At 37.6% G+C, this 25,128-nt stretch overlaps 2 protein-coding genes across 2 annotated transcripts in view; both read left to right on the top strand.

The window, feature by feature from the left end:
- The window catches only part of LOC134656904 (potassium channel subfamily K member 18), a 30,277-nt gene extending 17,772 nt beyond the window's left edge, over positions 1-12,505 (top strand). The window contains exons 8-11 of the mRNA XM_063512452.1: positions 3,777-3,950; positions 5,717-5,806; positions 6,371-6,500; positions 12,362-12,505. Coding sequence (XP_063368522.1) covers positions 3,777-3,950; positions 5,717-5,806; positions 6,371-6,500; positions 12,362-12,430 — 463 coding nt within the window. The 3' untranslated portion in view covers positions 12,431-12,505. The remainder of the gene's footprint in view (positions 1-3,776; positions 3,951-5,716; positions 5,807-6,370; positions 6,501-12,361) is intronic.
- Positions 12,506-13,793: 1,288 nt separating this feature from the next.
- On the top strand, positions 13,794-17,058 carry LOC134656826 (uncharacterized). The gene is made up of 5 exons (XM_063512354.1): positions 13,794-14,177; positions 14,841-14,909; positions 15,378-15,451; positions 16,044-16,230; positions 16,918-17,058. The coding sequence occupies exons 1-5, from the start codon at positions 14,115-14,117 to the stop codon at positions 17,005-17,007; spliced, it is 483 nt and encodes a 160-aa protein (XP_063368424.1). The 5' UTR covers positions 13,794-14,114; the 3' UTR covers positions 17,008-17,058.
- The last annotated feature ends 8,070 nt before the right edge of the window (positions 17,059-25,128 follow it).

Here is a 25,128-nt window from a genome sequence, read left to right as displayed (position 1 = left end):
TACTAAGACTACGCTGTCCGTCCGTCCGTCCGTCCGTCCGTCTGTCACCAGGCTGTATCTCACGAACCGTGATAGCTAGACAGTTGAAATTTTCATAGATGATGTATTTCTGTTGCCGATATAACAACAAATACTAAAAGCGGCCAAGTGCGAGTCGGACTCGCCCATGAAGGGTTCCGTATTTAGGCGATTTATGACGTATAAAAAAAAACTACTTACTAGATCTCGTTCAAACCAATTTTCGGTGGAAGTTTACATGGTAATGTACATCATATATTTTTTTTAGTTTTATCATTCTCTTATTTTAGAAGTTACAGGGGGGGGGGGGGGGACACACATTTTACCACTTTGGAAGTGTCTCTCGCGCAAACTATTCAGTTTAGAAAAAAATGATATTAGGAACGTCAATATCATTTTTGAAGACCTATCCATAGATACCCCACACGTATGGGTTTGATGAAAAAAAAATTTGAGTTTCAGTTCGAAGTATGGGGAACCCCAAAAATTTATTGTTTTTTTTCTATTTTTGTGTGAAAATCTTAATGCGGTTTACAGAATACATCTACTTACCAAGTTTCAACAGTATAGTTCTTATAGTTTCGGAGAAAAGTGGCTGTGACATACGGACGGACAGACAGACGGACAGACGGACAGACGGACAGACGGACAGACGGACAGACAGACATGACGAATCTATAAGGTTTCCGTTTTTTGCCATTTGGCTACGGAACCCTAAAAACAGAATAAAATAAAGATTTAAGTGGGGCTCCCATACAACAAACGTGATTTTTGACCGAAGTTAAGCAACGTCGGGCGGGGTCAGTACTTGGATGGGTGACCGTTTTTTTGCTTATTTTGCTCTATTTTTTGTTGATGGTGCGGAACCCTCCGTGCGCGAGACCGACTCGCACTTGGCCGGTTTTTCAGGTTTTCATATCACAATTTTATGTAGTTAATGATAATATATGTTTTCATTTACAAAGTATTCAGTGTAAGCATAAAAACATATACCTACCTAATATTATTTAGTTTATAAATAAACTACGTTTTTTCCTGTGTAGGTGCTCTACCCACATACTTGTAGAAATCATTAAGTAATCGCACACACATATAGGTAAACCTCTTTGTTGCTACTCTTTATAATATTACCAACATAAATGTCAGATACTAGGTTATACTTAGAAAGTCTTGATAGTCCAATTTAAATGCTAATCTAATGAAGCTTAAGCCAGCTCTTTATAATGAAACTTTAATTCCATCAACAGACGTAACAAAGCTTACGTTAACTTCATTGTTATATATAACGCGATACCGTAAATTAGGTCTGAGGGACTATTAAAAGTCATATTATTCTAGTAATCATTACTAAAATGTAATTTAACTCTATAAGTATGTACGTTAGGATACCTCTTCAACCGGCAGTAATGCACTACTGTAGCGGTAATACAGGCCGCTGCAATATAGAACTAATCAAATTATTTTAGGAAATATATTTTGATCTGTTTTTAAGTAGTCACACTAGGTACTATATATAAATTATAATCTGTATTACGGATATAATGGTCGTTCTTGTCTACGTGACAGCGTGATAAAACGGTGTCCGTCATGCACTTTCTATCTGTTAAAAAGTGACAGTTATTTTATAACGTGGATAAAACATCCATAATACGCCTGCTGAAGTATAATTTACAAAGATAAACCTATTAGGTATTATTTAAACAATCTTAATTTGCTATAATTACAATAGGTATCTTAGTATTTACACAGAGTTGAATACCTACTACGAACCTATACGGCTACCATCAGTTTGGCACTGACATAAACGCCGTCGAGAACGTAATTTACTTTCTGTACATCTCGCCCGTACTCGCATATTAAGGCAAGCGAGATGTATGTATAGAAAGTAAATTACGTTCTCGAAAGCGTTTATGTCAGTGTCAAACTGGTGGTAGTGGTACTAATATTCAAATTCACGCATCAGCAATTCTCATCTTTATTAATATTTTCTTTAAATGTTTCGCTGCGATTGGGCAAACTTCGGTAGCTAATAGCATTCGCTAAAGTGATCGGTGTGCCAGTGTTCCGAGTTCACAAGTTCGAATATTATCCATACTGATTTGCCAATACCAAAGCTGTATCAAAGCTGTACAAAATCAGTATTTTTGTTTTTGCCTTTACTTATGGATAAGTATTTCAATCTTATCGTCATTTACCAATAAATTTTCTTTCATCTTCCCCACAAAATCGTCACAAAATTACGACCAATCGCAGATTAATTCTTATTTGAAAGCGTTAGAGCTTAACAAAAGAACATCACACAATCGGGCCAGTGACTCAAGCAAAGACCACTTCCGACAGACTCCGCTTTAAGAGTAACTCACGCTAAAACGGTCCGGGTCCGGGTCTAGGCATCTGACACTTCGTTTTCTATAGAAGGCATCATGTGATTACCAATCACACGGGCGAGATACTGTCGCGCCGCTCCTGTACTAGGCCTACTGGCCTATTACAGGAGCAGGATTTACACCAGATTTGGGATACCTGCAGCAGCATGGTAATCACATGGCATGGTAAATGTGCATGGTGGGGTAGAGGTTTAAAATTAGTAGGTCAACACTGTTAGTTGATACTATCAATTTTTAAAATTAAAGGAATAAAGCTTTCGGAACACCGGTCCGATCGCTCTTAACCAACTAAGCTACCGAACCATACCAGAAGCGTGCGAAACTTTCCATTCCTTCCTTTTTATTGAACATACATACATATAATCAGGCCTATTTCCCGGACCACGGATTTCCATTTGCTACGATCCTGACATACCTCTTTCGCTTCCGTTATTTTCATAACATTCCTCATACACGCTCGCCGGTTTAGGGTGCTCTCGACCTGGCCTTTCTTTCTGGTTATTGAAAATACACCAGTAACAATGTGCTAACCCATACTAAACTTTACTAATTTAATTTATTTATTTTACTATGGTATACGTAGTTAGAGTACGAGTAATATTAGTAAAGTTCACAAGCGAGCGCAACTAAAATAAGCGGTAACGCTCTCGTGCAAAATTAATATATGAGAGCGTCAATGTGTAGTGACCACGAGTTTTCATGCATGCTTCATCTAAAAGGAAAACGATCTGTCGGTTCAAGGGTTAGGGTCTCTGGGTTAATCGGCCTAAAGACCCCTAATGGACGTTCTGAACACTTTAAATGGGTCAATGGGATCCTTTAAATGGCTTAATGTGGCCTTTTAGGAGGCGGAATGGGACAGTTATAGTTTTATGATGACAGTGAGGTATATGTAAGATAACTCATTTTAAGGACATATGAGAAATGGTAACATAATGTTTTAGCATGAATTTCAAGAAAAATTACAAAAATAATTAGTAATGAATTTTCATATTGCAGGGAGTATAAACTGGACTAAGTTAGCCTGATGATAAGCAATTACCATAGCCCATGGACACCTGCAACAAACACCTTTAAGATGTATCTAAAACTAAAAAATTGACTATTTTTAGGGTTCCGTACCTCAAAAGAAAAAAAACGGAACCCTTATAGGATCACGCGTGCGTCTGTCTGTCTGTCTGTCCGACCATTCCCTACCCTTTATCTCCGAAACTACTGGGTCTAATATTTTCAAAAAGATACAAAAATTAGTTCTTTACCTATAGATGACAGGAGAACCTGTTAGAAATGTGCAGTCAAGCGTGAGTCGGACTTAATGTACGGAACCCTTGGAACGCGAGTCCGACTCTAACTTGGCCGGTTTTTGTACAGGAGGCCAGACTACCTGCGCAGCGCCTCCATGCCGGTCCCCCGCGCCCCGCGCGCGCTGCCGCCGCGCCGCTGGTCCGAGCCTCCTGACAGTGCCTCCAGTGACTTCAGCTACGTCACCTTCGACGCTCAGACCATCACCGTGCCCATCAGCGTGTGTGTAGCCATCATGGTCGGGTATGTACAGTCCAGCATTCCAGCAAGCAGACAAGTTTCTTTAAAAGTATTGCAACTAATAAATTTCATAATGAACTGCTTGGTTACCAGGGATCGTTCCAAATCTAATAATTATCAAGTATGTATTGCACAAACCCAAAATATTACAAAACATGGACAAGTTACAATAACATATTATTTCCTTCAAAAAAACTAGACAAGCTTTAATTATATTTATTTTAACTTTTTGATGACTGGCCTGGCCTAGTGGGTAGTGACAGTGACTCTGCCTGTGTAGCCGCGGTCCTGGGTTCGAATCCCGGTAAGGGCATTTATTTATGTGACGAGCACAGATATTTATTCCTGAGTCTTGGGTATTTTCTATGTATTTATGTATTTGTACATTATATTTATCGTTGTCTGAGTACCCACAACAGAAGCCTTCTTGAGCTTACTGTGGGACTTAGTCAATCTGTGTAAGAATGTCCTATAATATTTATTTATTTATACTCCACCCTAACTGCAAATAACAGAAAACAGAATTCCGAAAACTTTCACACCATCCTATTATAGATAAGGTATTATTCAATGTGTTGCCTTGCCTTATAACAAAATCCCAACTCCGAATATGTGTAAAATTTCCATATTTATAGAAAAGGATATGTCAACACGAAGTCAGCAAGGTGAAGTGAAAAACTAATATACTGCCAATTTCATAGGTGCATGGTTACCAGCGACGTGGGTAGCGAAGCCTGTTCACTGTTATAATTGGCCAAGCGTTAGTAAAAAGTTTAATTATAAACTGAAAAATAAACACAAATCAACATATTTTTTTTAATTCTCATCACTTTTTGAAGAATAAAGAGGGCCTTTACAAAACGGTGTGGTGTCGAAACGAAAGTGTCCAAGAGCCCTATTCAGATTTAACAACTTGTTATGGTTTTGATCTCATACGACCTTGAAGATGGCTCGAAATGACAGTCAAGGGTGAGATGCACGCCAATCACCCAGACGATCGTCAAAGTCGTATAAAAAACAGATGAATACCATAAGAAACTGTTAAATTGGGTCGATCCAACAATGTTACCTGCCGGTTTAATCTTTATTCAAACACGTTGTTCTCCCTGCCGCTATCTAGAAATCCAATAAGTCTCTCACGGTTGAATGCATTCGTTTTTATAATGGAATCGAGCGAGCTTACAGAAAGTTCAAATGGCCCCGCATCGATTTAATCCCCCCCCCCCTATTGTTCCACAAATGGGGGAAAAAAGGTTAACGCGACTTGAGAACTCGTTATCTTAGAGGCTAGAACGTTTGTTGGCGAGTTAAAAATATGGCCGATGGCGTTTACTGCAGGTGCTCATTGTACGGATCACGCTCGATCACTACGTAGGCGAACAACACGCCGCGAAGCAAAGCGATGCGGCGTGGGGTGAATCAATCCTTTGATACCTATAGAAGTGTCCTAATACGTGGAAGATCTCGTTGCGAACGCGAACGCGAACGCTGCCGCCCCGCGCCGCTTCGCTTCGCGTTCGCGAGTTATTCGCTTACGTAAGACGCAGCATCGACTATTACGCTATCATTCTCTAACAGCTGAAAGGATGACTCATGCTAGACCGGGCCGTGCCCGTGCCCAGGCGTCCGACATGTCATTTTCTATGACGGCCGATCGGTGATCACGTGGCGCTTTCCATAGAAAACGAAGCGCTGGACGCTCCGGGCCGGTGTAGCGTGGCTCATCTTTAACAAGAAGATATATCTCAATGATGGTGTATGGGTGGCAGGTACATAATGTTCGGGTCCATGATATTCGGCATGTGGGAGAAGTGGGACCAGCTGGACGGGGCCTACTTCTGTTTCATCTCGCTCAGCAGGTTAGTTTAAACTTACACAAAGTAAATACTATGACTATGACGCGTAATTGCGAAAATTTGTAGCCAGAAAGAAGCAGATGACGCTATACGGCGTCATACGTTTTGACATTGTAGACTGGGTCGTCAAAAGTTAGCTCTTAAAAACCCTAGACATAAACCATTTCTAACTTGCGCGCCTCACCAGAATCTTCTAGGTAAAATATTTTTTATAGTAACATACGGGAAAAGTATCGACTTTTGTTTTGTTTGTGCGTGTAGCGTGTTGAGGCGTAAAGGATTCAGACTGCACTAGCATTACCTACTGCAGGAATTATCGAAAAGGTAATTTTATCGAGAAATTTTAAATGAAATATGACGTTTCTTGAATCCGAACGTCATTCACCCTAAGGGAAGTCTAGTTTAAGAATGGCTTAATCCACCTCAAACTTATAAAAAATATTATACAAACTTATAGCTCAATCACAGCGCAGCGCAGGAACTTTTACTTTACTTTTAGCCCAAAAGTACGCGACCTTTTTACCATAACACAGATGAATCAAACTAAAGCGATTCCCCACTCCGCAGCATCGGTTTCGGCGACTTCGTGCCCGGCGAGCGGGTGTACACGCAGCGAATAGAGACCTCCTTCATCGTATGCTCCTTGTACCTCATGCTGGGAATGGCTCTAGTCGCCATGTGCTTCAATCTCATGCAGGTAAAAAAAAAACTTTACGAAAAAAAAAGCGGCCAAGTGCGAGTCGGACTCGCCCATGAAGGGTTCCGTATTTAGGCGATTTATGACGTATTAAAAAAAAACTACTTGCTAGATCTCGTTCAAACCAATTTTCGGTGGAAGTTTACATGGTAATGTACATCATATATTTTTTTTAGTTTTATCATTCTCTAATTTTAGAAGTTAGGGGGGGGGGACACACATTTTACCACTTTGGAAGTGTCTCTCGCGCAAACTATTCAGTTTAGAAAAAAATGATATTAGAAACCTCAATATCATTTTTGAAGACCTATCCATAGATACCCCACACGTATGGGTTTGATGAAAAAAAATTTTTTGAGTTTCAGTTCGAAGTATGGGGAACCCCAAAAATATATTGTTTTTTTTTCTATTTTTGTGTGAAAATCTTAATGCGGTTCACAGAATACATCTACTTACCAAGTTTCAACAGTATAGTTCTTATAGTTTCGGAGAAAAGTGGCTGTGACATACGGACGGACAGACAGACGGACAGACAGACGGACAGACAGACGGACAGACAGACAGACATGACGAATCTATAAGGGTTCCGTTTTTTGCCATTTGGCTACGGAACCCTAAAAACCGGTTTAACTCACGTATTTTTAGTTACTCGCGCCGCGCAGAGAGCCTAATAGGTCTCCATTTTCAAGTACTAACAGTGCATGAGCAGCGGTCACGATAGCGCGTGGCTCTCAGACTAGGGGCCCGTTTCTCAAAAGCTTGTATTAAGGGGACGGTATATGACGTTTTCGATTTAGAGCTCACTTTGTGCAATCAATTTGTTCAAGAAATGTTTAATAACTGCATTAAATTATACGTAAATTTGTTCACGAAGAAGCCGTGTACCGGCTCTTCACGGCATAATATTTTTAGGGTTCCGTACCCAAAGGGTAAAAAACGGAACCCTTATAGATTCGTCATGTCTGTCTGTCTGTCTGTCCGTCTGTCCGTCTGTCCGTCTGTCTGTCCGTCCGTATGTCACAGCCACTTTTCTCCGAAACTATAAGAACTATACTGTTGAAACTTGGTAAGTAGATGTATTCTGTGAACCGCATTAAGATTTTCACACAAAAATAGAAAAAAAACAATAAATTTTTGGGGTTCCCCATACTTCGAACTGAAACTCAAAAATTTTTTTTTCATCAAACCCATACGTGTGGGGTATCTATGGATAGGTCTTCAAAAATGATATTGAGGTTTCTAATATCATTTTTTTCTAAACTGAATAGTTTGCGCGAGAGACACTTCCAAAGTGGTAAAATGTGTGTCCCCCCCCCTGTAACTTCTAAAATAAGAGAATGATAAAACTAAAAAAAATATATGATGTACATTACCATGTAAACTTCCACCGAAAATTGGTTTGAACGAGATCTAGTAAGTAGTTTTTTTTTTATACGTCATAAATCGCCTAAATACGGAACCCTTCATGGGCGAGTCCGACTCGCACTTGGCCGCTTTTTTATTTGCTGTAATTCTCTACAAATCGACACTAAAAGACCTAAAAGTATCCAAAAATCAAAATATGGAGTTCCGTTTGAGCAATACGCATTACAGTTTTGCCTTTAACAGTAATTGAGTTGTTGTGTGATTTTGAAAGCTAGATAACTAAACTAGCAAATTATTATCTACTTATATTTTTACTCACAAATACAACACAGAAATTCAATCCCAAATGTAAACTTTCGTACAATTTCCATACATTGACGACATCACTCAAAATTCTTCTTCGAGTCAGATGGCCGCTGGCCTTGGATCGAAGCAGACGTGTACTTCGTCGTAGCTCGTTTTTGACATTATTTAGACATTTCATCATATACGCATACGAAAATGTATACCAGTAGATAAATTGTATTTCAAAAAACAGGGTAAATAAATTTATTTAAAATTTGATTTGTTGTTATTTACAGGTCGTAACGATCGAAAACAGCAGTAAACTATCCTAAAACAATACGATTACAATTGAATTTAAGTAACTTGTTCCTTCAAAACCCGCTTAAAATGAAAAAAGTTTAAAGACTTTTTACTGATTGGGATTGATTTTCATTATGCTGGTATCAATTTTGCGTCATTAAAAAAAAGTATATGACTTCTGTACGTCAATGACATTTGATGTCAATTGTAATCTTGTATTTACGTTAGAGAATATTATATATTCATTTAAATATTACTTACCTATTAATACGAAGCGTAATTCGTTTAATACCTGAAAGTCTTAGTGTCTACACCTACTTTGTTGCCGTTCGTTCCGTCTATATGTGTGCGATTACGTGCTGTTCTCAATAATCAAGAAACAAGCCATAATCTTCAAGAATAAAATAACAGCAAGACCAGCATTTAGTACTAACTAGTTTTTGCGGATTTGGAGACAAGAGATGAAGCTTACAGGCTAATACCGCTGCGGTCTGGTTATTGTTATGTGTATATATCGAGTATTATATAAATTTACTATAAAATAACAATGTTTTATTTCAATGACATTATGTGCGTAGGTATGTATGTTTCGGTGATTATAAGAATTTTGTCCACACAATAATTGTGCAAAGCAGAGACTGCATCATGCTTTCTTTACGGTATAAGCGGTATGGTACCGTTATTATTTATCAATACCGGTTCGTTTTGAAGGTAAAACTATACCGGTTGAAATACAAAGTACGGTACCGGTATAAAATTACAGCAGGGACAACCATTTTTATAGGTGTACAGCCAGCTGCAGAGAAAAGGTACGACCAGATAGATAATTGTATGCAGGGGTGGTACCTTTTCTCTGCAGCTAGCTGTACCTAAACCATCATTGACCGAGCGTTGGCGAAGGTCTCCGTTTCAAATTGGGCAAAAATGCTTTCGTATGTCCGAATTCTTCTCCTTTGCATATCACATTTCACAACTGATTCTCGTGAAAATTCGGTAGTCCGATATAATTATTCGGTTTCTTTTTTTTTTTAACAATTTTAAATAGGCAGAAATTGTCATAAAGGACTTAAGCGCCAGTAGGGTCTGTGACACTTAAGACCACTGCGATTATTAGGTACTTACTGGCCCCTATTTCACTACGACCACGGTGACAGGTGCGACAGTTGTCGACATCACTGTTGCTGACGTCACAGGCCTCCATAGGCTACGGTAACCGCTTACCATCAGACGGGCGATGTGCTTGTTTGCCACCAACATTTTAATAAATAAATAAACTCCATTATATTGCCACTAAAAAAATTCTTATTTTGCGAAGCTAATGACAATTGTCACAAGAAACACGGCAACTGTATCGAAATTGCGACACAGAACTCATTTCCTGTCAAGACTTACCGAAAATTCTTTGAAAAATCTTGTGACAATTGTCACAAGATTTTTTCGCGAGAGAAATGTCTGTTTTATCCGATATAATAAAGTTTTTTTTTAATAATAGGTACAATGACGGTGGCAAACACGAATACGGCCCGCCCGATGGTAAGCGGTAACTGTATTAGTAAATTGTACAACGGGACTTAATCGCGTATCTAAGTTTTAAGATTTACCTCCGACGTTTCGAGGACGGCGTTGTCCCCGTGGTCTCGGAGAAGACTGGCTTAAGTTGATATCAGCATCTTCTAACCGCGCGAGTTTTTCGAACTACCCGCACTTGGTCTTGTTTATCCGCTTGAACGTTTTGCGGTTCCGTTGTACAATTTAATAATGTGTAAAAATCGTGAAAGTTTAAATCAGTGTTAGCGGTAACTGTAGTCCATGGATGCCTATGGCGTCAATAACAGTGATGTTTTTGTCGTACCTGTCACCGTGGTGAAATAGGGGCCAGATTACGCCGCGCCGCGTGGAACGTGAGGTGCATTGGGGTAAATGCATACCATTCACTCAAGGAAAATAATCTCCCTTATAAGATCACTCGTGTGTCTGCCATTTTGTTAAAGCCAATTTTCACCGTAACTACTGGACTAGTTCAATTGAAATTTAGTACACATATGTCAAGTAAGGAAGTAGTAAGTCGGTGATCCGAAGATGAGTAACGTAAATAAATGAACTTTTAACTTTGCGGCGATTTTTGGTATCAGGTTTGGTATCTCACATATCAGATATAATACATAACTATAAGTAGGTGAGCAAAAATGTACCATAACCTAACTCAGAATTGTATTACATAAATACATATACAAAAAATAGTTCAACGCCAAAAGATTAATGGAAGACCTATGTCCTATAATAGGTGAGTTGGTCTTAAACAAAAAATATGCAATAAAAATGTGTAACTGTGGAACCCATGGTGAATCCTACTCGTACATGATCGGTTTTTATATTATGTACCTATAAGATATTTTCTACTTTATACTTTATAAGTGTACCTACATAATATTTACTTATAAGCAGTTGTCACGTAAAATATTTGTAGAGTTTTTTGGAAGTATGTGTCACATCATCATCATCTTCCTCGCGTTGTCCCGGCATTTTGACACGGCTCATGGGAGCCTGGGGTCCGCTTGGCAATTAATCCCATAAATTGGCGTGGGCACTAATTTTTATGAAAGCGACTGCCATCTGACCTTCCAACCCATAGGGGGTAAACTAGGCTCTTATTGGGTTTAGTCCGGTTTTCTCACGATGTTTTCCTTCACCGAAAAGCAACTGGTAAATATCAAATGATATTTCGTACATAAGTTCCGAAAAACTCATTGGTACGAGCCGGAATTGCAATTCGCACGCTCTTACCGCTAGGCCTCCAACGATTTTTTTGAAGTATGTATAGCACAAAAAAAATATTTAGAAATGTAACATTTAAGGTAGGTAATTAAAATACGGTATAAACATTATTGGAGAAGACTTGGAGGAAGTGTCATAGGGATCTACATTCGATGCGTGGAAAACAAGTTCTTTTGTCTAATTATAATCCATCGGCAATCACGCGAGCGCATAAAACGAAAATCATTTTTTTTTCACTCCCTAAAACTCCCTTAACCTAATAACAGTAAAACAAAAAATAAAATATAGAGGGTAACCAACCAGCCAAAGAATTATAAGTAGATATATGCACTTATCCCAACGCACCTCACGTTCTACTCTGCACGGGGTTCATTGCCGCTCCTACCGCCGTAAGTAACTATCAACACCTACATTATCAAGGCTACGATCGAAGATAATCGCTTCAGCACTGAAATAATACCGGTGGAATACCGGTATAATATTTTTTATTTTAATTGTATTAATTTAATAGTAAGTAGTGTAAGATATTAGGGGTACATTAGCCAACACTGTTTCCATATATTTTCAAATTTTATTTTGTCCGCCTTAATTAAATTTTGCACCCTGCCGGAACTTTATTTATTTAAATTCTCTTTTAATTGATTTTGAGCCTTATGAAAAGTCGTATAGAGTAGTAAATAAAATTTTACATCTGACTTAATGAATTATTAGAATTTAAATACGTCACGTGTGACATGAACAGACAAGGAAAGCAAGATTAAATGTATTGTTTCTCTTTCTTCTTTCAATGGAACGCTTTTCCTAAAAGGAGGCCACTAAACTCAAAACGCTATCTTAAAAAAAAACTTGATGGGTCAGTGACCTGTCCCAGTAAAGTGAGGTAGTGTGCGTGAAGTGCGCTTGTGTGTGAAATGGGGTAAATTGACAGAATCTGAAAATTTACCCACCTCTACCGTCACCTTAACTTGTGATACAATCCGATGTCACTTTTAGACAGCTTTTATTAGAAAGGGACTTCCACTTGTATTACAAGTTACAAGCTTTTGAGAAACGGGCCGCAGGTTAAATTCTTATTCGAGAATCGGCATTCTGCGACGTTACGAAACTAAGCCGCTTACTCTAAACTTTGTTTTCAGGAACAAGTGCGCCACTACTTCGCGGGGATGAAGCGCGCTTTAAGAAGAATATGCCGTTGCAAGAGATGACGTATAATATTCAACTAATGTATATAATGTGACGTAATTCATTACTTTAGTGACTAATTATACTTCCTATTTGTACATTTTGTTTTATTCAAACGCCCGCAATAAGCAACTACTTACTATAAAATTGACCTAGTTTTCTCGTCAATATTTGCTCCTCAATTATATATTTTACAGACTTGGAGGATAATTACCCACATGAGAGTAAATTATGACCTTATTTTTTTACTACATTGACTAGATTGACTTTAGACTAAACTAAATCTAAAGAAGCTGTGAGATAAATGTCAGATTAACAAGCGAAAAATTTCATTTAAAATTAAAATATCGTTAAAAATAAATTATAACTGTTATTTAAACTTAATTTTAGTTGTAATTAGGTAAATAGTTATATCTGTTTTTTCCTGTTACATATAGCAAAGTCTAGTACCTATAACACAAGCCTTAGGTACTGAGCTTAGTGAGGGGCTAAGTCGATGTGTGTATATTTTTATTACTGTAATAATTATTTATTTATAAACTAAATTAACTTAAACCCGTGACTATTAATGAAACCAGAATCTTTTTTAAATAAAACCTCTAGGTCTCTCCCCTTAAATTGTAATATTTCGGTTTGTTTATTATTACGGTACAGATGCAGGGGTTGTGCTAGTATGATTATGGATCGCAGGCTCAGACGGCGCGCCAGCCGTGGCGCCAACTCTCGAGATATCGGCAAAGATTTGGTACGTAGAGGGGTAGCGAAGGAACCGCAACCTCGGGGTTGCATACAAAATATTAGGCGATCAGACGAGGGCCTGCCGTGAAACACGAAAACCGAAATTTACATAAGTATTCGAAGATAGAGAGGCCGATTAACGAGATTTCGATTTTTGTGTTTCCCGGTAGGGCCTCAGACCTTTCCTACTTTACAATTTGTATTAGGAACAGTTATAAACACAAATCATTTTATGTAAAATTAAATTTTATTTTAATATCTGGTTTAAAGAGCTAAGGCCCACTTGCACCATTCCACTAACTCGGGGTTAATCGGTTAACCCATGGTTACCAGTACAATTTTACATTGGGTTAACGGTTTAACCGCTTAACCCCGGGCTAGTGGGATGGTGCAAGTGGGTCTAAGAAGTCTAAGAACCTGTATAAGTCGTTAGCATGAACTCGTTAGCATGAACTCGGTAGCATGAACTCGTTAGCATGAACTGTTTAGCGTTTTCCTTGAAATTCGCAATATGGAGACGAACCAACTAGACCATAAATAGTTTTCGAAACTGAACGAGTTAATTGTGGTACATAGTATTTCGTATTATACTTATTCAATACTAATTGATAATGATCAGTGACTGTTTTGACTCCCTTCTCAATTCAAGAAAGTAGGCAATAACATATTAAAACTGATTTTCATTATTCTTTGCCAAGGGAAGTAAAGCTACTATGTCGCGATTCGCTCGATGCTCCCCATTGGCTAACATTGATTTCCCAGCTTCGAATCTACGTATCACAACATTTCATCTCATCAACCCACCAATCAAAACGCTGTACACTTTCAAAAACAACCAACCAGGAGCATTGTTTTCAAACGTACGAAATTATACGCAGCGTTGACTCAAATCTGGTATTTCGGAGTTTTTTCTGTTTTTAAATAGTTTATATTACTGTGAAAGTAATATTAGGGTGATGATAAATAATAATGTTCAGTGTTTTAACGAATATGGTGATTATGTATGTGGATATTGTGTTATTGCTGATTTTGGTGAGTAAAAAAGTTTTCAACTGTTTTTTTTTCCGCGTTTTGGTAAAATATGAGTTTAACCTAATGTTAATTATGCGGTAATTTGCGGTAAAATCATATTAAAACGAATAAACCACAGTAAGTAGGTATGTAAGTACCTACATATGTTAAAATTATTTGTTGGCTTGTTAAGAAGTTTCCTTAAACATATGACTATGAGAGATATAATATATCATATTTATAACAAATCTTGGTGATAAGCCGGAGGCCTTATTGTAAATGTTATTATAAATGCTGAAACATAATAGCTGTACCTATCATAATTTTCGGCGAATCATCTGCCGGTGTTTTCTATGGAACAGCTGACTGTTTCAAGAATTCAGGGTTGGCCTGATAGTAAAACTTGATGTCTAGTACGACATTCAGATTTACCCCTTAGAGTATGATTAGACAATACCAACATTTTCCTGTATGATAGCTCTTATAAGTAACAATAGTAAACAAATTAAGTACTCCGGTTTTCATTGTTTAAAAAAAAACTCTGTAGGTATTTATATTTAAAAGCACACAATAGTAGTGCGAGGGAACAATAATTGCTAGTATTTAGTAGTAAACTTTCCTTAGTGTTATAAAGCCAACTCCTACAGACATTTTAGATCGCTCTGTTTATTATGCTTGTTTCAGCTTTGCCTGATATTGACTATGTGCACGTACTGCGTAGTTCGAATACGAAGGCTACAACAAAATGGACAGGTAATTTATGTATTGTTAATTTAAATTTACTTTGAACGTGTTTATTTATTTAGAAAACCAGCAGGGATTAAGAGAGATTCTGACTTTAATTTCTTGTTCTGAACATGACATGACGCAGCTGACAGATCAAGTATATAATTTTAATTTTTGCATGTGGTGTTTACCAGTAATTAGTTATACATTCAGCATGTTATTTAAGTTTGTGTTGATGTACTTAAGCCTCAATGTAATAACTGTTGGTGAACCTTAAAAAAAAATAAAAAAAAAAAAATATAAAGGTGAATCCACACACCGCAGCTAACTTTTGTCGAGCAACACGGAACAACACGGTAACATTAGGTAACCTACCTGTTACTGTTACAAAGTATTGCTCCACAGTTGCTCCACATAAAGTAGCTCCACATACATTTGTGTAATTTTGTATTTAATTTCTTTTTAAATGACTTTCTACAGTAACCGTTGTTTCAGGTGACCATTTTGCTGCGACCGACTAAAGTTATGTTCTCGCACAAAAATGAAGAAAATGGAAAGGAAGAGTTAAGGTAAAAAGGATAATGATAAAGAATTAAGCTAATTAACTACTTTAAGTACATTGTCGAGTGTTAACTGTTGAATACTTTATTTGCACACACTTTGCCTCTTCTAAGACTACAATATATACTGTATCAGATTAGATGTAAGATCAAAAATCATTTTTATATCAGGCTCAGTAACCGCGATTCCTGCACAACGAACGGCGCAAAAATGTCTGACATACTCGTAGTCCTATTTGTAGCGGCATAATGATGTAATAACAGATAGACTTACATAGTTTACACAATTGTTAAAATTAGAATTAGGTATCTTTCTCCTCTTAAGTTAACTTGCATGACATACAATGTACATCTGGTCTCCCGCGATACAGGCCTAGCCTAGTGCGGGGACTCCTGGAATTTCGGCATGTCAATTTAGTTATGCACAACTCTTACCAGTAACTCGTGTTGTAACCACTGTTGTATCTTTTCCGTGCAATAAAATATATTTTTATCTTATCTTATCTTTATAATAAGACCGTTTCGTATATTTTCACGCACTTTGCACAACATAAATACTTAGGTATTATTGCAGTCACTACATAAACACCTTCTTTTATAGAACCGTAGTAGCCTACCAGAACCCGTTCACCGGTGACTACTGCGTGAACAAGTCCCGCCCTCCCAAGGGCTACCTCAACGCCCTGTCGATGCCGTCACCCGAGTCCACGGACAGCGGAGTCTCCGAAGAATACGAGCCCTTGAGGCCTTTAGATGGACGGAAGGAGGGGGCATATGGGCCGTTCAATGTGAGTCACTATCCCAGTGCTCATTCCAGAGCAGTAATCATTCCAGTGCTTAGTACTTCTAGTCCAGGCCCCTTAAGTCCATGGGTAACGTGGAAAGTATGATGACTACAGTAGTCTTTGTTATTTACGCTGATTTTGGAGCAGGTGTCTTTGTAATCAGTGTAGGATTTACTAGGATCCAAATTGTTGGAGATTAAGAACGCAACCTCATTAGATAGGTTTTATTTTTCTGTTCTTACTGACATGTGTTGTCACGTCGCTTCTTGATTTACATCAATACATGAAATACGTTTGTGCTTTTATTCCCGTTTTATTTAACTCTCAGATATCTTACAAATATCCATCACAAATAACATAGAAAACGAATTTTGAGAAAATTGTCCCTTACTAGATTTTGATATAGACAGCCAGCCTGATAGGGGGGACATCCGAAGAAGGTTTTATACTGTTTGATGTGAGTTATTAAAGGACCTCACACAAAGATCTACACAATGCCAAACTATACGAGTATAGGTAAGGCATTTGGGTATAGAATAAAATAAAATTACAGAGTCTAATCTGCTAATATTCCTGTTTTTAGTTCGAGTGAAGTTTCAGATTCATTTAGTTTCAAAATAATAATAATTTTACTTCCGAACTTAATGCAAATGACAGCCTATCGAATGCAGGTCTACATTTTGTTCACAGATCCATGAACACGGGACCCTTCAGACCGTGGGCGGGGTGAACAGCGTCAACAAAACCTGGAACTGGAACTATAAGGAGTACCAAATATAAGATACGTCAAATATACTGTATTCTTAGAATATGAGGTGCGTGAACTTACTGCACACAGAAAAACAAAAAATTGTGTACCTAATAATTTTTAATTATATAAAGAAATAGAAAATAGGATACAATCCATCTGTTTCGTATCTCAACTAAGTAAACATTGCTAGCTTATAAATACCTTCTGTCAGCTCTATCTTAATGTTACATAATTTCCTGATGTAGGTTTTTTTTGCAATTCACCCAAATTATATTTACAAGGAAAATATTACTTAATCAATTCAATAATTGTATTTGTTGGTTTATTATTATATCAAATAAGTCATGCATCATTTGTCAATGACGTGGCGGGATCGCCATTGTATTTCTATTTGTTATTTGAATGTCTGATATCAATCAATCAATCAAAATGTTTATTTCAGAGAAAAATACCCATTCATATAAACAATGTCACATTAAAATTAAAAATAAACTTTTAAAATACACGTCAACGAAAAAATACAATCAATTAATCAATAAATTATTTATTTCAAAATATAACAGTGATTCCATTGTGTTAGTAGGTGTATTACCTACATATTATAAGGCTTAAAAACTATATTAATACTTAAAAGTTATATTAGACTTAATTAATTTAATTAAACTTATAATAATAGGACAACAAACGTGATCAGCAATCATCCTTAGAATGCTGTTGTTTGCTGTGTGCTATAACATTAAAACTACAATTAACTATTTACATTAAATTATACACCGTGCCTCTAGAACCCATATATTATGTAGGTCATTCCAGTGCCTCCAGAGTGTACCAGCAGGATTTCCAGGGATCAGCTGAAGCAGACTGTTGGAACTGTCACGTACTCGGTGCGTCAATACCCTATATCAATACTGACTAAAACTAGACTGAATGGGGTTTAATCTGTCAGTTCCCACGGCTCATATATGAGCCAGAACGCTTATGGTGACGTCATATCCTGGGATTCGACAGGTTAAGGGCCACCCCACATTTGGCGTCTTTCGGGCGTCAGCGTCTGGTCAGCGCTATGGAAAATGACGTCGCTGCGCAGTTGCGTCGACGTTGCGTCGAGCAGCGGCCATAAGCGCTGAGACGCCGACGCCCGAAAAACGACCAATGTGGGGTGGCCCTAATAAGATTTAATGTTTTATTTATTTATGTTCTAATGTCATGGAACGCCACCTTTCCTTGATACTTATATTTTAAGTCTACATTTGTATAAGAATGTGTGTTAAGCTTAAAAATATTAATCATTACATATGTAGTTGAAAATTTGTCAAAGCACTTTCAGTACGAGTATATTATGTATTTAGCAAAATGCAAAAAACATTTTCTCCTGTGCTATTACAAATTTTCATCTAACTAAGTAGTTGCTAATAAAAAGAAATCATTATTTATAAAGTTTAATAAATAGTACAATAAAGTCCATTAAATATCGATTATAAATCAATATTCTTCGTTATTTGTATTAAATTATCATAATCAATTAATCATTAATGTATAATGTGAAACAAGAAATTATTCATGAAATCTGAATATAATTCATTGTTGCTCCTTATTTTGTTTTATTTGTGAAAACATCTTTTCATTTCTAGGTTTATTTTAAATAGATTCTAGAAGATTTTATATACATATTAGGTACTTATATATTTAAACTTTATTACATAAAGTCCATATTTAAAAAAATATACCAATATTGTAACTAATTATAATAGAATACCTATAATATGTTCATGTGACAAAATTCCAATATACTGAAACACTTTCGTACTCGATTACCCAAATCGTATAATTTTAATAATATTCCATTCGTAGCACCAAATGCTGTAAATAATTCATCCCAAAAATGATCCCGCATACATCATTTGCAGAGTAAATAGCCTGGAAAACTGCAAATGGAATACAGAGGGCCTTTATTCAGGCTCTAAAAATACGATACCATGATATTAGTACTCTGAGAGGTGAATATATTGTACTTAGGTCATACTGAACAACTTTTACCGATCTTTATGGACCCAACTGAAATCCCGTTTTTAGGGTTCCGTACCCAAAGGGTAAAAACGGGACTCTATTACTAAGACTCCGCTGTCCGTGTGTCCGTCCGTCCGTCCGTCTGTCACCAGGCTGTATCTCACGAACCGTGATAGCTAGACAGTTGAAATTTTCACAGATGATGTATTTCTGTTGCCGCTATAACAACAAATACAATAAAAACAGAATAAAATAAAGATTTAAGTGGGGCTCCCATACAACAAACGTGATTTTTGACCGAAGTTAAGCAACGTCGGGCGGGGTCAACACTTGGATGGGTGACCGTTTTTTTGCTTGTTTTTTTTTTGCTTATTTTGCTCTATTTTTTGTTGATGGTGCGGAACCCTCCGTGCGAGAGTCCGACTCGCACTTGGCCGGTTTTTTTTAAATCGCTTGTTCCATAGAAAACATTGACATACTTATGAATCTTACGATTCATTGAAATGTATGAGACAGAAGATTTTTTTGCGTTTTCTGTGTTGGCCCTATATACCCCCTTAACCCAATATGTATAATTATAGTAAAATTTGGTCAGTGTGACCTACATAATTCACCCCTCAGAGTACACAACAAAATCACTGGGTATATGGATATATTACTCGCACTATCATTGGTTCGGCAAGAATAGGTTGAGATTGTTATCATGTTCGTATCACGTTTTTGAAATCGGAATACGCTTGAGGGTGGAATTTACTGAATTTACTCGTAATAAATAATTGTAGTGTGACGTAGAGTTTTTACAGTATATTTGCAAAATGGGTTGTTGCAGTGCACCATTCATTTATTGTAAATAATATATTAAAACATTACCTGGCGTAATTGACGTCATCAGTGACGTTTATTTTGATTTTATTTTGTTTTTTTCGTGTTATTTGCGATTTATAGTAAAGTTTCAATATGAGTTTTACACGGCATTAAACGCAGTACACCTCGCTTGTACCAATGCCAGTACAAGGGAGATGCATTGCCAGTTAGTTTACGCAGCCGCTAGCGAATACTTCAGTATCAAACTCGTGGTAAGGATAATAGAGCTGTCGAGAAGGTTCTTCGAAAACAGATACCCAATTGAAATATGTCCACAAGAGCGGTAAAATAATTTGATGTTTTTTAGTTGTGAATGTGAGTTTTTAGTTGAATTATTTGCATTCGATTCGTAACTTAATACATATTATACAGTTAGTAGTAGTAGTTAGTAGTTAGCATAGTGGCCCACCCCAGGCCACGGGGACGATGCATCCCGACGCCGACAAAAAAGGGGCATAGCTATAGTTAGCAAACATCTAATTTTATAAAAATATATTCCATTATATCCATATACAGAGAGGAAAATGGAGACTACGTTTGTATGGAGGACTGATTTTTCCCTGTCCTCTTAACAGTCTTAAGTCTTAACCATAGCGAACTCATTCACAGAAAGTTTTAATTTGTACAGATATCACCCGAGGCACTAGGGGCTGCAAAGGATTCCTTCGTTACCTTAACTAAGGCAATTAACGGAACCCTAGAATGAAGGATTCGTCGCCAACGAATCGCTTTGAAGTCGAGCACGGCGGGTAGCTGTGGGCTTTTTAAAGCCCATAGGCAGGTCTAGGTACTGTGTTAAGGATGATTCACGCTAGACCGCACGCTGGGCCGGAGCTTCCAGCGCTTCGTTTACTACGGAAAGCACCACGTGATCACCGTGTTGGACACCTCGGCCCGGATACGGCCCGGTATAGCGTGAGTCATTCTTTAAGCGCCGTGGACTAAATATATGTAGCGTCAAAACATAGGTACATGTACCTACCTGTACCTGCACCTAAGGCCTACCTTAAGCAACAGTGTTCACTCACACCTGGCTGTTCCAAATCCGCAGTTAGGGCCCGGCCACATGTCAGCGGTGCGGCGCCGCCGCCGCCGCGCGGCGCGGCACCGCAGAAATCTGCGGCGACGCCCGCCGCAACGCAAAATTTTGCGGTGCCGCGCTGCGGCGCCGCAAAGCGGTGCGCGGCGCCGCGCGCGGTGCCGCAAAGCGGTGCGTTTCGCCGCGCGCGGTGCCGCAAAGCGGTGAGTTTCGCCGCGCGCGGTGCCGCCAAGCGGCGTGCGGCGCCGCGTGCGGCGCCGCGTGCGATGCCACGCTGCATAGTAAAGAATAAAATTCGACTACCAGTTGTTTAATCAGACATGGATTCCTTCACACGTGTTCTGCTCTTGCTGTTGTTATAGCGATAGCGGTTCGCCAAAAAACGCTGCAAATGGTGTTAAAGGTATGAAAGTCGGTACGATTGATCTTTAGGACATTTGAAACAATTTGACCCGAAGCACCAACAAATAAAAAAAACGAGAGGAGTTATGACGTCATCTTTTTTTTGTATGAAATTAAAAAAAAAATTGTTTAGAAACCTATCGTGTGTAGTATTAAACGAAAGAGCTTTCTGAGCCGATTCCAAAAATATATCACATCATTACATTTGAGTCATATTGTTTAAATTATAATAAAAAATATTTTTCAAACCATACCAAGTTTGGGTTTCTCCAGATACAATACCGTTAAAATTATTATCTACACACGTCTATAATGCGTTCAGAAACCGTAGGGAATGACCAGCTTTATTACAACCAATTTTACTATGAGAACTTTCTTATCTGTGGTAGTAGGAAAATTTGTACTGTAATGTTATAAGTAGTTATAACGTTACAAATTTTTAGTATCGTTATGAGTTTAAATTTGGAACAGCAGTCAAAGCTCAAGTGGGTCTCTATTCTAGTATCCATAGATATTAAAACAGTTATCGATATGAAACGTCAGTTTAGTATGTTTTTTTTAATATTAACCGCACGATATTTGATCTCGAGTGACATGATAATAGGAACTCTATTCTTTTGTCTAGGAATTAAAAAAAACTATGGATGCGTGCAGGGCCGGATTAAGCATGTCGGGGCCCCTAGGCAGTGCAATGCTCGGGGCCCCCTTACAGTTAATTCTTCATACATTAGTTCAGTTGTTCAGTACAGGGAAGTAAGTTTGCGGTTTTAATTTCAACCTTCAGGTGTCGGTTGAGCCGATCCGAACATGATGTCTTTTTCGCTCTTGCGTGGACATAAAGGTTTTTTATATTAGTTTTTGCCGATTCCTCCTTGCGTCCAGTGTAGGGAGAGCTCTTTTTTTTTTTCAATAAGTAGGTAGTTAAATATTTTGCGAGGCTGAACAGCGATTGTCCGACCATACGAGCCACATTATTAAAATTAACCTAATAATAAATATTTTACATGTGTTTAAATGATTATTCATTAACCAGTCAAACTAGTATGTAAGTACACGGTAAATTGGAAAAAGCAATAAAAACCGCGAGCGTAGCGAGCGAAAAATTTTTTGTGAAAAAATTGTGAAAGCGTGTTAAAAAAGCCTAAAAATCCGAAGTTACCCAGTGAGGCGAGCTTTCATGCGAGATCAAAGCCGTGCTTCAGGATAAGCTCAGCTAGATCACAGACGCCAACCAATGTCCATTGTATTAAAAAGCGAGACCGCAGGCCGAGCTTGGCGCAGCGAGGCCAAAGGCTAAGCTGAAGAAGAGATTTGGTAGACGAACCAAAAATTGAGGTAAAAAGTGAGGCTGAAGGTCGAGCTCAGCAATCTCCACGTACTTGACAAGCCCGAAGCGTACTTATAACCAGTGAGGTGAGCTTTCATGCGAGGCAGAAGGCTAAGCTTCTGAAATCAATGTTTATATTTGTTAAAAAGCGACGCCAAAGGTCGAGCTATAAGAAAGCAGCGCTCTGATACGAACCAATCGTCAAATGTTACTCAACAATAATATATGTGTCATACAAGAGTTACTCGGAGGGCCGAAGTTTCATTAATGAGGATATAGGCCCTCGGGAGCCTGAAATTTGAGCTCGATTTACAGACTTTAAAAACTATAAAATAACATAATTTACATAATCATTTGATGATTGTGTGTCTGAGAAACTGATATTAGACATTAGGTATAAGTAGGTACCATACAAAATTATTTATGAATTTTGGCCATATGAAACACATTTTTTTTTGGCGCGCGCGGGGCCGCCGGGCCTCCCTAGCCGAGGCGGGGCCCCCTAGCCGAGGCGGGGCCCATAGGCAGTTGCCTACTCTGTCTTAGGGTTAATCCGGCCCTGGATGCGTGACATGCGTGAAAAAAGTTTTCATTCACCGTCATTTGGCGTACAGTTTATCTTTTAATTAGTTTTAAGTACCTATGTGTTTAGATAAAGTAGCGTATGTAACTGTACATAATTAGGCATTAAAACTCGTGTGATCCTATTAAGAAACTCACTAACGTTCGTTTCTTAAACCCACACTCGTATTTTGATGCCTCTCATTATGTAGCAGTCACATAAACTACTATTTTTGTTAAATATACCTCAAATTATACCTAATATCCTCATATCTAATTCTAATAAAGCAATTTTGAAAATATTTACATTTAGTATATTTGTTTTAATTTTTTCTACTCCCGTACCTTTATTTGTCATTTAAAAGGTCGTACACACACCTTTAAACCCCTATGTTATAGTTGTCAAGACAAGTCTAGTCTATTCCCCAAAAAAGTATTTGTGCATACACGCAGTATCTTTTTGGTACTTTTACGATACTTCGTGTAATCACCACTTAAAAAATATTGTATGAAATACATTGTTGCCAACCTAATTTTAATTGTCATCTCTGACAGATGAGTACTTATAATTATTTTCAAAATTGCTTTCTTAGGGTTAGATATGAGGATATTAGGTATAATTTGAGGTATAATTTACAAAAAAATATTGAACGGTATTGTATCTGGAGAAGCCCAAACTTGGTATGTTTTGAAAATTATTTTTATTATAATTAAAAAAAAATACTGAAATGTAATGATATGATATTTTTGGAATCGGCTCAGAAAGCCCTTTCGTTTAATACCACACACGATAGGTTTCAAAACAGTTTTTTCAAATTCCATACAAAAAAAGATAACTCATCTCGTTTTTAGGGTTCCGTTGCCAAATGGCAATAAACGGAACCCTTATAGATTCGTCATGTCTGTCTGTCTGTCTGTCCGTCTGTCCGTCTGTCTGTCCGTCCGTATGTCACAGCCACTTTTCTCCGAAACTATAAGAACTATACTGTTGAAACTTGGTAAGTAGATGTATTCTGTGAACCGCATTAAGATTTTCACACAAAAATAGAAAAAAAAAACAATAAATTATTGGGTTCCCCATACTTCGAACTGAAACTCAAAATTTTTTTTTTTCATCAAACCCATACGTGTGGGGTATCTATGGATAGGTCTTCAAAAATGATATTGCGGTTTCTAATATCATTTTTTTCTAAACTGAATAGTTTGCGCGAGAGACACTTCCAAAGTGGTAAAATGTGTGTCCCCCCCCCCCTGTAACTTCTAAAATAAGAGAATGATAAAACTAAAAAAAATATATGATGTACATTACCATGTAAACTTCCACCGAAAATTGGTTTGAACGAGATCTAGTAAGTAGTTTTTTTTTTATACGTCATAAATCGCCTAAATACGGAACCCTTCATGGGCGAGTCCGACTCGCACTTGGCCGCTTTTTTATCTTGCTGGATTCGGCAATCTATGAATTTAGGACGCATAGATTTGACGAATCCAGCAACATAAAATCTAGTTTGATGTATTCAAAACGTACAAATACAAAATACAGTACGTCGTACGTAGCGGCCTCCTTTTTTAAATACCTGTGACGTTAAATTTAAATAATCACGATTATTTAGCAGTGGCGCTAGTGTGCACACAAAAATAGAAAAAAAAAAACAATAAATTTTTGGGTTCCCCATACTTCAACTGAAACTCAAAATTTTTTTTTTCATCAAACCCATACGTGTGGGGTATCTATGGATAGGTCTTCAAAAATGATATTGAGGTTTCTAATATCATTTTTTTCTAAACTGAATAGTTTGCGCGAGAGACACTTCCAAAGTGGTAAAATGTGTGTCCCCCCCCCCCCTGTAACTTCTAAAATAAGAGAATGATAAAACTAAAAAAAATATATGATGTACATTACCATGTAAACTTCCACCGAAAATTGGTTTGAACGAGATCTAGTAAGTA

Source organism: Cydia amplana, chromosome 19 (genome assembly GCF_948474715.1).
Source record: "Cydia amplana chromosome 19, ilCydAmpl1.1, whole genome shotgun sequence".
NCBI classification, from domain to species: Eukaryota; Metazoa; Arthropoda; class Insecta; order Lepidoptera; family Tortricidae; genus Cydia; species Cydia amplana.
The sequence above is the reverse complement of the archived record's forward strand: the minus strand, read 5'-3'. Positions and strand labels throughout refer to the sequence as shown.

What these genes read in the sequence shown, in the direction of transcription:
- LOC134656826 (XM_063512354.1), top strand. Translation starts at nt 14,115, where the DNA reads ATGTTCAGTGTTTTAACGAATATGGTGATTATGTATGTGGATATTGTG. An exon ending in GGCTACAACAAAATGGACAG is followed by an intron (nt 14,910 to 15,377) that starts GTAATTTATGTA and finishes CCGTTGTTTCAG; the next exon opens with GTGACCATTTTGCTGCGACC. An exon ending in AATGGAAAGGAAGAGTTAAG is followed by an intron (nt 15,452 to 16,043) that starts GTAAAAAGGATA and finishes CTTCTTTTATAG; the next exon opens with AACCGTAGTAGCCTACCAGA.